The following is a 14,781-nucleotide window of genomic DNA, read 5'->3' on the forward strand; positions in this document are numbered from 1 at the left end:
TTCGCCGATTACAGACAATTACAGCCTCGAGTGTTTTTGAATATGATGCCACAAGCTTGGCACGCCTGTCTTTGGGAATTTTTGCCCATTCCTCTTTGCAGTACCTTTTAAGCTCTATCAGGTTGGATGGGAAGCGACAGTGTACAGCCCTTTTCAGATCTCTCCACAGATGTTCAATAGGATTTAGGTCTGGGCTCTGGCTGGGCCACTCAAGGACATTCACAGAGTTGTTGTTGTGCCACTCCATTGATATTTTGGCGGTGTGCTTTGGGTCATTGTCCTGCTGGAAGATGAACAGTCGTCCCAGTCTGAGGTCATGAGCACTCTGAAGAAGTTTTCATTCAGGATGTCTCTGTACATTGCTGCATTCATCTTTCCCTCTATCCTGACTAGTCTTCCAGTTCCTGCTGCTGGAACACATCCCCACAGCATGATGCTGTCACAACTGTAGGGATGGTATTAGCCTGGTGATGAGCGCTGCCTGGTTTTCTCCAAACGTAACGCCTGGCATTCACTCCAAACAGTTTAATTTGAGTCTCATCAGAGCAGATAATTTTAGTTTCTTATAGTCTGAGTGTCCTTCAGATGCCTTTTGGCAGATTGCAGGCGGGGAGCGGCTTCCGTCTGGCCACTCTACCATACAGGCCTGATTGGTGGATTGCTGCACAGATGGTTGTCCTTCTGTAAGGTTCTCCTCTCTCTACAGAAGAATGCTGGAGCTCAGACAGAGTGACAATCGGGTTATTAATCACCTCCCTGACTAAGGCCCTTCTCCTCTGATCACTCAGCTTAGATGGCCGGCCAGCTCTAGGAAGAGTCCTGTTGGTTAAACATCTTCCACTAACGGATGATGAAGGCCGCTGTGCTCATTGGAACTTTCAGAGCAGCAGAAATGTTTCTGTAACCTTCCCCCACCTTGTGCCAAACAATCCTGTCTCGGAGATCTACAGACAATTCCTTTGTCTTCATGCTTGGTTTGTGCTTTGACATGCACTGTCAACCCTGGCCCTTGTATAGACAGGCGTATGCCTTTTCAAATCATGTCCAATCAACAGAATTGACCACAGGTGAACTTTAATGAAGCTGCTGAAACATCTCAGGAATGATCAGTGGAAACAGAATCTACCTGAGCTCCATTTAGAGCTGTGAAGGCTGTGAATACTGATGTACAAGTGATTATTCAGCTTTTTAATTTTTAATAAATTTGCAACAATTTCAATAACTCTTTTTCCATATGGTCATTATGGAGGATTGTGTGGAGAATGTTGAGGAAATAAATTAATCCGTTTTGGAATCAGGCTGTGACATAAAGAAATGTGGAAAAAGTGAAGTGCTATCAATACTTTCTGGATGCAATGTACCAGGGGTTTTCAAAGTGTGAGGCGCGCCTCCCCTGGGGGACGCCAGAGCATGTCAGGGGAGGCGCGGGAAAAAATATTATATAATTAAAATATAATTATTAAGTTTAATTATTATATGTATTTTTTATTATATTTAAACATTTTAATTAAACAAAGCTAAAAAAAATTATACGTCAAAAATAAGAAAACCTTTTTTACCCAGAAGGCCATAGCTGTGAATTCGCTTCTGTTAGGCAAGCCCGCCAATACAGGTACAGTATATGCCTGCTAATACAATGGATCGGTTTCTGAGACCCCCCGATTCAAAGCCTTCAAGTTCAGGACTTAAACCCAAAAGACGACGATATGATGATCAGTATTTGAGTTTAGGATTTACGTGGACAGGACCAGCTGATGAACCACGACCTTCATGTGTGGTTTGTCAAGATATTTTGGCTAATGACAGCATGAGACCCGCTAAACTTCGGCTGTTTTGACTGGGATGGACAGTTCTTGGATCTGTTCTATTCATATTGAACCATCATCCTAGTTTTAAAAACGTTATATTAAAATACTTGTTATTACTCTTGAAATAATTGCACTTTCATGCAAATGATGATAAAAGTGAGTTAACAGTCTGGCATCTGTCTGTGTCTTTATATATACTGTATGTATATATATATATATATATGTGTGTGTGTGTGTGTGTGCGTGCCTGTGTGCGTGCGTGTTTGGGAGGAGGGGGGCGCCAATGGATAAGTTGTGTCAAAAGGGAGGCCCACTGACTTAGACTTTGAAAAACCCTGCACTATACATAGCAACGCACCAACAATGTGCCTTAACACACCTCCCTTTCAGACCGGCACACCCATGAGTCCACAAAGTAGAGCAAGTGGATTTGCTATTTAAACAATGTAACACAAAACATGAAAATTAGGGTTGCGCTGGTCTAAAAAAAGCAACACATAGCACAAAAACACATCTTGCGCCTTATTGCAGCGGGTGTATGATAGGGCCCTTTAGATTATCTGGTGAAATTGTATTCATATCGTAATATATATTACAAAATAAAAAAGAAAATATCACAATGCTTTATACATATATACATAATATACATAACACATTTTTAAAACGCTCGTATTCTGAGTCTCCAACACAGTCTGATGTCTGCCGGTAATGCTGCTTCTCGGAGAGCAGGAATAAATGAATAACCGAGGCGTCTTAAACAGATCTAGCTGGTCTTGGCCTGCGTGTACAGCGTGTTTGTGCTAGTTAGCTGATATTAGCGGCTGTGTTTGATCTCGGCTGTGCTTCAGTGTTGAACTCTGTCTGCGTCCCACACACTTGTGTCCTCCAGTATGTATTATGACTTAATGATAAGCCATCTCTACCTCTCTCTCTCTCTCTCTCTCTCCATCCCCCTCCCATTAAGAATCCAGTCACACAGTGGTGCAGTGGAGATTCTGCCTCTCCGTTTCGTACAACACGCGCAGACACAAATACAAACAAACCAACAATAAACAACAGGCCGTTTTGCGTTGTCTATATCACCGGCTCTTGCTCGTCTACGCTCAAAACTTCAGCTGTGTCATCACTTTCCCTCAGCTCTTTTATTCGTGCGCCGCGCTCCGCTTCTGCCCTCACAATGTCACTGCGTTCTGCTGATCAGTTTTTTTTCCTCCCTGTTCATTTGTGCGTCATTATATCGAGTCGTGTTGTGTGTGTTTTCAACTCCTACTGAGGGGTTTATGTGTATGTGTGCATGTGTGTGCGTGTGCACAGGAGCGTGTTTGTGTGTTGTGAATGACTTCTCTGTATTTGCCTCAGTGAAACGCGATGTGCTTCTGTTACTAATCCTGACGCCGCGGCCTGCTACATTTACAGTCAAAGTCAAAACGATTCCTGGGATTTTTTTAAATATTGACCAAATGATGATTAACAGAGCAAGGAATTTTTCACAGTATTTCCTGTAATATTTTTTCTTTTGGAGAAAGTCTTATTTCTTTTATTTCGGCCAGAATAAAAGCAGTTTTTAATTTTTAAAATCATTTTAAGGTCAATATTATTAGCCCTCTTAAGCAATATTTGTTTTGATTGTCTACAGAACAATCCACTGTTATACAATCACTTGCCTAATTACCCTAACTTACCTAGTTAACCCAATAGTATCTGGATGCAGCCTTTACGATGCAAGCTGAGATTGTATCACTCAGTGGTGCAATGTCAGACACAATGCACTCAAACTGAGCTAGTGACATCACTGTTAGGGGTGGGGTTAGGTGAGCTTATTAAAAAGCATTGGATGCAGCCCAGATTGCACTGCACTAGGTCTGCATCCAGACCCCTCTCAATTAACCAGGTGCAGTCGTTCATACCTGCCAATACTCTCGTTTTTCCCGGGTTACTCCCGTATTTCGACCAATCTCCCGCCAATCTCCCGTATTGTTCTGTCTCACGGAAAACTCCCGGCTACCTTTTTGGTTCAATTCAATTTAATTCACCCCCTAAAAGCCGAAGGAAACTAAATGAATGAAAAATAATTTTAGTGCAAAAAGAGTAAGTATCTGTTCTGAACACGACTCAAAGTATGAGTAAAACATGAGTAAAGCAGTGGGTAGCACGTCCACCTTACAGCAAGAGGGTCACTGGTTTGATCCTCGGCTCAGTTGGCATTTTTGTGTGGAGTTTGCATGTTCTCCCTGCGTTCGCGTGGGTTTCCTCCGGGTACTCAGGTTTCCCCCACAGTCCAAACACATGCGGTACAGGTCAATTGAGTAAGCTAAATTATCCGTAGTGTGTGTGTGTGTGTGTGTGTGTGTGTGTGTGTGTGTGTGTGTGTGTGTGTGTGTGGATGTTTCCCAGAGATGGGTTGTGGCTGGAAGGGTATCCGCTGCATAAAAACTTTCTGGATAAGTTGGCGGTTCATTCCGCTGTGGTGACCCCAGATTAGATTTGTCTTCAATACTAAACGTTTCAGTCCCTCTCGAACCCTCTATTTTCATCTTAAATTATTTTTCTGAAATCCAACTTAATAAAATTCAAAAGCGAGTGTTTTTAGCTGGCTTGACAGCAGCCAAGAAAATAGTTGCGACAGGATAGAAGCCTCCACATTCCCTTAATCAATTCCATTCAATTGTTTTATTTGTATAGCACTTTTACAATGTAGATTGTGTCAAAGCAGCTTCACATAAATGGTCATCTGGATAACATAACTGGATCACTTATATAACTGGATCATGGTAGTTCAGTTTTTAGTGTTTAAGTTCAGTTCAGTTTAGTTCAGTTCAGTGTGATTTAAAGTCATTACTGAGAGTCCAAACACTGAAGAGCAAATTCATCGATGTGTAGCTCTACCAATCCTGAACCATGTAAGCCAGTGGCGACAGCGGAGAGGGAAAAAAACTTCACCGATAGGAGAGTGAAGAAAAAAAACCTTGAGAGAACCAGATTCAGTTGGGCACGACCATTTTAATTTCTCCGCTGGCCAAAAGTCTTGTGCAGAGCTGCAGTCTCCTCATCCTCATTGGATTCTTTCTTTTACTGATATAGTGTAACTGGATATGTTCACTGCTTGCATCCATGGTGTGAGAGAGGACACCATCAGACTTTGGGCACAAACCTTGGACAAACTTAAAGGTTTACTCATTTGAATCAAGGAAACATCAAAAAAGCAGAAACTTGTGGTTCCAGGCCCCATATATATACACATACATATATATATATATATACATACAGTTGAAGTTTCATCAATTTCTGCTTAATGGAGGGAAAATGATTTAGCACATTTCTAAGCATAATAGTTTTAATAACTCATTTCTAATAACTGATTTCTTTTATCTTTGTCATGATTACAGTAAATAATATTTTACTTGATATTTTTCAAGACACTTCTATACAGCTTAAAGTGACATTTAAAGGCTTAACTAGGTTAATAAGGTGAACTAGGCAGGTTAGGGTAATTAGGCAAGTTATTGTATAACAATAGTTTGTTCTGTAGATTATTGAAAAAAATTGCTTAAAGGGGCTAATAATTTTGTCTCAAAAACGGTTTTCAAAAAATTAATAACTGCTTTTATTCTAGCCGAAATAAAATAAATAAGACTTTCTCCAGAAGAAAAAATATTATCAGACATACTGTGAAAACTTCCTTGCTCTGTTAAACATCATTTGGGAAATATAAAAAAAAATAAAATCAAATCAAAAGGGGGCTAATAATTCTGACTTCAACATACATACAGTTGAAGTCAGAATTATTAGCCCCCTGTTTATTTTTTTTCCCAATTTCTGCTTAACAAAGAGCAGATTTTAAACACATTTCTAATCATAATAATTTTAATCATTTTGTCCCTAAAATGTTTTTTTTTTAATTAAAACTGCTTTTGTGTTAGCCAAAATAAAATAAGTTAGACTTTCTCCAGAAGACAAAAAATATTTAAAAAAGAAAAAAAAAAATTCAAAGGGGGGCTAATATTTCTGACAGATTTTTTTTTATAATAAAAATTGTAATTTATTTATTTTCTTCTTTATTAATTTTATCAATTTTTTTCCCTTTTATAGTAATTTAAGGTTTCCTGTTTGGGCTTCTAATAACTTTTCTTCATTGTTGTAGACCTCTTTCAGCACGGATTTAAATACCTATTTCTATTTGTCCATTACCATTCTTTCATATATTCATTTTTAACTGGCTTAATTTTACCCTTGCTTAATCTTAAATACAGATTTGGTTTATTGCCTTTTTTGGTTTGGAAATTTGTTTTATTTGTATACATTTTGTGTGTATATATATATATATATATATATATATATATATATATATATACATTCATTTTATTATTTTTATTTGTTTTGTATGTCCTTACATTACTGTTTTTCCTTTTATTGACACTATTATTGTTATTGCAGACACTTTTATTAATACTTCTATTTGACAACCTATATTGGTTATTACATGTATATCTTTGCACTTCGCTATACAGTATGCTGATTGTCTACGGCATGTTTTTCTGTGTTCGAAAAATACAAAACAACAGAGAAATTTGATGGAAAGAAAAAAGCTGTTTTAAATGATTTTATTTTACTGTATTTATCCCAGGTTAAACCCCCAAATTAGAAACATCGCTCTGTACATTAAGAGTACTTATTATGCACGAAATGATAACCCTACATACAGAAAAAACTAAAAACCCAAAAGGACAGAACTGAGTATTGACTGTGGGAAAAGTGCACAACATCAGAGCTGTGATTTCAGATCCACCACCAGAGGTCCCTGTCTTTCCAAGATTAATGTCAGACTGCTACAGTGTATTTACCTGTTCAATGCTGTTTACCTGGTAAATTCTCTGTTCTGATTCAGTCGTGGACGTTGAGCTCATCTCTGGTGTCAGGGCTGATCGATGCACAGAAATGTTATTTATAGCTATAATCAGTCAAGTTCAAACCCCTGCAGGTGAAATATAATATGGATTTGGCTCTGATGATAATGGAGGCTCTTTCTCCAGTGCCCTGTAATCTTTCTAACAAGCTCCTACTGGTTTTTGTACAACCCTTCATTAAGCAATATATAAATTACAAAGAGGGCGTTTCTGAACTCAGCTTGAATCATTCGCCGGTCTTTTGGAGGATTTCCAAAAGCATAAGTGGAAAAGATGTGTTAATTAAAATTAATGGCATCTTATATTATTAAATAAAGAGGTAAACGTTTCACCCACCGAGCAGAATTTCAACTCTTTTTATTATTTTGGTCTATCGAAACATTAGTTAGATCTTTTTAATTTTTTTGGCACTGAAATTGTTTGCCACCAAAAAGATTTTGATATGTAAAAATGTCTGAATGTCATTGCAATTGGAAAATAAATAGTGAAAACGTAACACAAACACACGTTCAAGCCAAAAAAGTAAACTCTTACATGACAATATGATGAAAAAGTCAGAAGAAAAGTTAATTCTGAGAGGAGCACTGCATAAAAATAATGTTCAGATGTAAATAAAACAGTTGATCACATAATACTCTTTCAGTCTTGCATGACTTTCTTTGCAGTTAATGAAGTGTAGTTTCTCTTTCAGCATGCACTTACAGCACTCTGAGATGCAATGACATTCAGACACGTCTTCACTGCCACTGTGTGTGCTTCTCATAACTGTAAATAACCACTGTTGTGCCTCAGCTGTGATTGATGATGTCACTTGACAGGCAGGACGTAATTTGCTGGATAAAACCCTTCGGCTCCGCCCTCCTTCACGCCCCAGCACCAGCCCTGGTCGTCCTCATCCTCCACCTTGAGGAACTCTTCACCTGCAGGACAGAGAAACATGTTGGATATTTTGTAATATTGAATGAATATTTTTGCAATATCATGAAAACATTATTACGTAAACCTTTTAAATATTGCATACGCAAGAATATTCCATAAGCTGCTTTTTCGCAATGTTTTTTCAAAGTTCCAGTTTTGCACTCAAGTATTCACATTAAATGAAAATTTAATTAGTCTGTTTAAATGTAAAGACAGTCAGCGTGACCGCAGCAGGACTGAAGCATCACCTGATTTGAAGGAGAGCTCATCAGGCTCCTCTCCGGTGTAGTTGTACAGCGCTCGAACCCGCACACCTCCAATCATCACACTTCAGGACAACATAAATATGATCAGCTTTAATAAAAACAATCACAGACAACATGTATATATATGTCGCCTATATATATATTTCCCCTTTCAGTAACTCATATCGCCACATTTACAATTATTATCAATCCTGATTTCAGCCCCAACATCAGAGTTGCTGTTCATATTCATTTCTGGTAACAAGACATTTTTCACAAAATAATATTTTAACTTAACCTAATTTTACCTGTTCTTGTTTTAAAAATTCAACACTTGCAAAGCAGATTCTCACTGTACAGCAGAAATACTGGACCCAATTCACTGTAGATTGTTTTATCATGCCCTCTCTTTCTAGTTTCTAAATCTTTTTTTTTTCATCTCTCAGCCAATAAATTATGTATTTATGTATTATATATTAATTCATTTATTTTATTTTCGGCTTAGTCCCTTCATTAATCAGGGGTCGCCACAGCGGAACGAACTTATCCAGCATTTGTTTTAGGCAGTGCATGTCTTTGGACTGTGGGGGAAACCGGAGCACCCGGAGGAAACCCACACCAACACAGGGAGAACATGCAAACTCCACACACTGGCCACTTTTTTAGGTACACCTGTCCAACTGCTGGAACATTCGGATGGTCGGGTCAGAATTTGGCGTTAACAACATGAAAGCATGGATCCATCCTGCCTTGTATCAATGGTTCAGGCTGGTGGTGGTGGTGTAATGGTGTGTGGGATATTTTCTTGGCACACTTTGGGTCCATTAGTACCAATTGAGCATCATGTCAGCGCCACAGCCTACCTGAGTATTGCTGCTGATCATGTCCATCCCTTTATGACCTTCTTCTGATGGCTACTTCCAGGAGGATGACAGTCCATGTCATAAAGCGTGAATCATCTCAGACTGGTTTCTTGAACATCAACACTGTATTCAAATGGCCTCCACAGTCACCAGAGCGCAATCCAATAGAGCAATGGGAGATTGGCATCACGGATGTGCAGCCGACAAATCTGCAGCAACTGCGTGATGTTATCATGTCAATATGGAGCAAAATCTCTGAGGAATATTTCCAGTATCTTGTTGAATCTTTCTCACAAAGGATTAAGGCAGTTCTGAATCCCAAAATGGGTCCAACTTGGTACTAGTAAGGTGTACCTAATAAAGTGGCCGATGATTGTAAAGCTTAATTTACAGGGGACACTTTTTAAATGTCATATTTAGAGCAAGAATCATTTGATAAATATCTCATATTATATTAAAAAATATATTTTCATGAATCAAAACACATAAAACAATCTTACCTGGTAAGTGTATGTACAGTGTTTATGCCGATTCAATGATGTTCAATTAGCTTTTATTGAAAAATAACTAAATTATATCTTTAATTCTGATTAATATATTTCTGAATATTCAAATAAAAGAAAATAGAAATTGTCTTGAGTAAAGCCAGTCAATTTACTGTAGACGTTTCCACTTTCAGGTATTCTATTCAAATAATATCAGTATTAAATACTTCCAATTCTGCATTTTAAACATTCTAAAAACATTTTATTGGTACACATTTAATTAGTTTAAATAAATTATAATGCAATAACACATTTCATAATACATTTCAATATACAGTTGAAGTCAGAATTATTAGCCCCCCTGAATTATTGGCCCCCCTGAATTATTGGCCCCCCTGAAATATTGCCCCCCCTGAATTATTGGCCCCCCTGAATTATTAGCCCCCCTGAATTATTGGCCCCCCTGAATTATTGCCCCCCCTGAATTATTGGCCCCCCTGAATTATTGGCCCCCCTGAATTATTAGCCCCCCTGAATTATTGGCCCCCCTGAATTATTGGCCCCCCTGAATTATTAGCCCCCCTGAATTATTGGCCCCCCTGAATTATTAGCCCCCCTGAATTATTAGCCCCCCTGAATTATTGGCCCCCCTGAATTATTAGCCCCCCTGTATATTTTTTTCTACAATTTCTGTTTAATGGAGAGCAGATTTTTTCAACTCATTTCTAAACATAATAGTTTTAAGAACTCATCTCTAATAACTTTATTTTATCTTTGCCATGATGACAGTAAATAATATTTGACTAGATATTTTTCAAGACACTTCTATAGAGCTTAAAGTGACATTTAAAGGCTTAACTAGGTTAATTAGGATAACTAGGCAGGTTAGGGTAATTAGGCAAGTTATTGCATAACGATGGTGTCATGATCACCAGCGAACTAACCACCAGAGGTCGCTTGTAAACACTCACGCACACATAGGACTACAAATCTGTTTGTAAATGGACTACATATTCAGTCATGCAACACACACACAACCGGTTCCTGGTCCTGACTGATTGCATACACACAGCTGATGCTGCTCAAAACTGATTACACACACATATATAGAGCTCACACATATATAGAGACACTAGCTGCATCCCAAATGGCACACTATACACTATGCACTCATGCACTATGTACTTATGCACTTACACACTCAACAGGATAGTATATGTATGTAGTGTCGTCCCAAATGGAGCACTAATGTTTTTTTACTGAGCGGAAATTCAAACCGTTTCCCTGATGACGTTTGACGGTTGCCCAATCAGTGAAATAAACGACCGAATGATCAAATAATACCTGCCGTGAGTATTGCCGCATTCTCCATCGGGAGGCGCTACAATCACTCTTGTATGAGAATTTTGCTTTCACCATCCAAAATAAATAAAGTTATTCAACATGTGCGTCCGATAGCTCCGCCCCTTCCGCTATGTATGCAAACCTGCGGTCGTTGAGTGCGTGAAGTGTCCATCATTACACACTTCATTTTAACAGCTGAATGAGTGCATCATCCGGGTGATTGAAGTGCTCTTATTATTTTTAGAGTTTTCCGTGTGAACACACTACTTACACTATTTATACTACAAAATGGCATATAATAGTACTCATAATAGTATGTGATTTGGGATGCAGCTACTCTTTGCTGAGTCTTGTTAGCTGTTAAGTGACACTACAACGCGTTTCCCTTGCCGTGTTTTTGAACCTTTGCTTTGTTTTGTTTGTTTAATCCTGTTTCCTGCTGTCTCTGACCATCTGCCTGCCTATTGACTACGACTCTGGATTGCCCTCCTACATCTGTTTGCTCCTGTATTGACCACAGCTTGCCTGAGCATTCTAATAAACCTGCATGTGGATCCTCACCTTTGTTGTCAGTGTCACTCCCTGGGTTACAGATGGTTTGTTCTGCAGACCATCGAGAAAAAATATAACTTAAAGGGGCTATTAATATTGACCCTAAAACAGTGTTTATGTAATGTGTATTTATATAGCGCATTTATTGTGTATGGCCATACACCCAAAGCGCTTCACAATCATGAGGGGGGGTCTCTCTACACCACCACCAGTGTGCAGCATCCACTTGGATGATGCGACGGCAGCCACAGGACAACGGCACCAGTGCACTCACCACACACCAGCTATTGGGGGAGTGGAGAGACAGTGATAGAGCTAATTCAGTGGATGGGGATGATTGGGAGGTCATGATCGTAAGGGCTGATTGAGGGACTTTGGCCAGGACACCGGGGTTACACCCCTGCTCTTTCACGAGAAGTGCCATGGGATTTTTAATGACCACAGAGAGTCAAGACCTCGGTTTAACGTCTCATCCGAAAGACGGCGCCCACTGACAGTGTAGTGTCCCCTTCACTTATACTGAGGCATTAGGATTCATGCAGACCACAGGTTGAGCGCCCCCTGTTGGCCTCACTAACACCACTTCCAACAGCAACCTAGTGTTCCCTAGTGGTCTCCCATCAAGGTACTGACCAGGCTCAGCCCTGCTTAGCTTCAGTGAGTAACCGGTCTTGGGCTGCAGGGTGATATGGCTGTGGCTAAAAAAAATGTGGTTTAAAAAATAAAAAAAACTGTTTTTATTCTAGCCGAAATAAAACAAATAAGACTTTCTCCAGAAGAAAAAATATTGTCAGACATACTGTGAAAATTTCTTTGCTCTGTTAAACATCATTAAGAAAATATTTAAAAAAGAAGAAAAAAAATTCGAAGGGGGGCTAATAATTCTGACTTCAACTGTATGTTATAATACATTCCACTAAAAAGTTATTCGTGTTTTGTATTTTCAGTGCTGAAATATTGTCAGAAATAAAGACACTTAAATAATCCATTCTATGCACCGTTTTATGCATGCACTAAATACTGCATACTATTTTTGAAATCAGTATGCATTATGCATTAAGCGTTTTAAACAGCAGAACGCTACAATACAGTCACATGACCTCATGTTTAATTCAGCCATCCAGCTATCATGCCAGAAACAAATGGGTCTTTTTTTTTTATTATTGTACATTTTTAATGCATTTTGAGTAAAACATCTCTTCAGTCCTGTGAGGCTGATGAAACGAGCAGTCGCTCTGAAATCAGCTTCAGTTCATTCATCACAGCGGAAATGAAGGTCAAGCTGAGCGTTCGCTATAGTTCAGCACACCTTCTGGAAAATGACACACTTCACCTTTGTGAATGCGGTTGACAATCAGTCCTCATTCAGCCTGATTCTGGAGGAGAAACCCAAAGAGACTCCACACTCTAATTGCTGCCAGTGCTCCATACTTACACATTTCATTTCTTCATCTGATTCATTCCAATGCCTTTCTAATTAACTTGATTTAATTAATATTACCTTTCACACTGTGATTGAGCACTCTGTGTGGGAAAAAAAAACGGCTCAGTTAGGAGATGAAACCACGAGCGAACGGGAAACCAAAATGTAACTAATAAATATCCCCTGAGCTGATTAATGACAGTACTTCAAGACAAATTAATATGGAGATCTGGAATATATTACAATACGCTGCAAATTAGAGCATGGCTCATTATGTCAAGCTTAAATATTTAAACACGCACTAATGTACAGTATGTTGTAATGCACGTGTTACAGTACCGTTTCTAAATCTGGGAAAACACTGCCACCAGACAGAGGACAACATTCACATATGATTTAAAATAGATAGATAAATGAGCACTCGGGTGAGGCAGTGGCGCAGTAGGTAGTGCTGTCACCTCACAGCAAGAAGGTCGCTGAGTCGCTTTTTCGAACCTCGGCTCAGTTGGCGTTTCTGTGTAGAGTTTGCATGTTCTCCCTGCCCTCCGGGTGCTCCGGTTTCCCCCACAGTCCAAAGACATGCGGTACAGGTGAATTGGGTAGGCTAAATTGTCCGTAGTGTGTGTGTGTGACTGTGTGTGTGGATCTCTCCAAGAGATGGGTTGTGGCTGGAAGGGCATCCGCTGCATAAAACATATGCCAGAATAGTTGGCGATTCATTCCGTTGTGGTGAGCTTTGATAAATAAGGGACTCATCTAAAGGAAAATCAATAAATGAGTTAATAATTTAGTGCAAATGATTAGCAATATATGCAGAATAAATACTGTACATATATATGCGTACATTCATTCATTCTTTCATTTTATTTGCAGCTTAGTACCTTTATTAATCTGGGGTCGCCACTGCGGAGTGAACCGCCAACTTATCCAGCATATGTTTTACGCAGCGGATGCTCTTCCATACACTCTCATTCACACTCATACACTACAGACAATTTAGCATACCCAATTCCCCTATAGCGCATGTGTTTGGACTGTGGGGGAAACCGGAGCACCCGGTGGAAACCCACGCAAACATATGGAGAACATGCAAACTCCACACAGAAATGCCAACCGACCCAGCTGAGGCTGGAACCAGTGGCCTTCTTGCTGTGAGGCGATTGTGCTACACACTGCGCCATAATTCAGACATTTTATGCATAATTAATATTTGTCAGGTTGGACTTGTTGACCTCATAAATCTGACATTTTTTTTCATGGTTGTTTTTGGTAGATTGGACTTCACTGTGACATTTTAGCTCATAATTTAAATGTTGACTTTTATGAATGTGATTTTGTCATAATTAGCACTTTGTCCTATCATTTACCTCTTTAGATCCTGATTTTAATGATCTAATTTTCATAATAATATTTGTAAAAACTATCACTTTAACTTCCATAATTATGTCTCTCTTTGTCATCATTTCAGCTTCTTTTTTATTTAATTTTGAAAACTTTTTGGCTTCATATTCGTATAATGTCATGTATGAGCACTTGTGCGCTTATGGGGATGTGTGCGTGTGTATGTGTGTGAGAGAGAGAGAGTGTGTGTGTGTGTGTTTGTGCATTTATGTGTGAGCGCATGTGTGTGTGTGTGCTTGCATTTGTGTTTGTGAGCATGCTCTTGTGTGTGTGTGTGTGTGTGTGTGTGTGTGTGTGTGTGTGTGCGTGTGTGTGTGTGTGTGTGTGTGTGTGCTTACGCTTTGTCCTCGGTTCCTTTGTGGGCTTTTGGTTTCTTTCCTGGTTTCTGCTTTTTAATTGGAGGGTTCCATTCCTGCATCAGAACACACACACACACACACGCACACACACACACACACAAAAGATTTCAGAAGACAAAACACTATTTTTCAACTAATAACTAATAAAATAATAAGCCAGAATCAGTCTTTATGGGGACATCTCATAGACATTGTGATGTTCATACTGTACAGACTGTATATTCTCTCCCCTCTATCAACCCTTCCCCTTAACCAAACTCTCAGAGCAAACAATCTGCAGTTTTGCATTAATTTTTCTTGGCTTAGTCTCTAGTTCAGAGATCGCCACAGCAGAATGAACCGCCAACTATTCCAGCATGTTTTACGCAGCGGATGCCCTTCCAGCTGCAACTTAGTTCTGGGAAACACCCATACCCTCTCATTCACACACCCACTTATACACTACGGCCAATTGAGTTTATTCAATTCCCCTATAGCGC

The 14,781-nt window shown here is 39.2% G+C and overlaps 1 protein-coding gene across 5 annotated transcripts in view; it reads right to left on the reverse strand.

Moving 5' to 3' along the window:
* Positions 1-7,052: 7,052 nt before the first annotated feature.
* zgc:91999 overlaps positions 7,053-14,781 on the reverse strand; it is a 31,853-nt gene continuing 24,124 nt past the window's right edge. For 2 of the 5 annotated variants that reach the window (XM_073940263.1, NM_001003498.1), the window contains 3 exon segments: positions 14,282-14,355; positions 7,879-7,958; positions 7,053-7,632 (listed from right to left, as the gene is read on the reverse strand). In XM_073940263.1, coding sequence (XP_073796364.1) covers positions 7,520-7,632; positions 7,879-7,958; positions 14,282-14,355 — 267 coding nt within the window. In that variant the 3' untranslated portion in view covers positions 7,053-7,519. 5 annotated transcript variants of the gene reach the window in all.

The sequence above is a fragment of the Danio rerio genome, chromosome 24, assembly GCF_049306965.1.
Source record: "Danio rerio strain Tuebingen ecotype United States chromosome 24, GRCz12tu, whole genome shotgun sequence".
Classification (NCBI taxonomy): domain Eukaryota; kingdom Metazoa; phylum Chordata; class Actinopteri; order Cypriniformes; family Danionidae; genus Danio; species Danio rerio.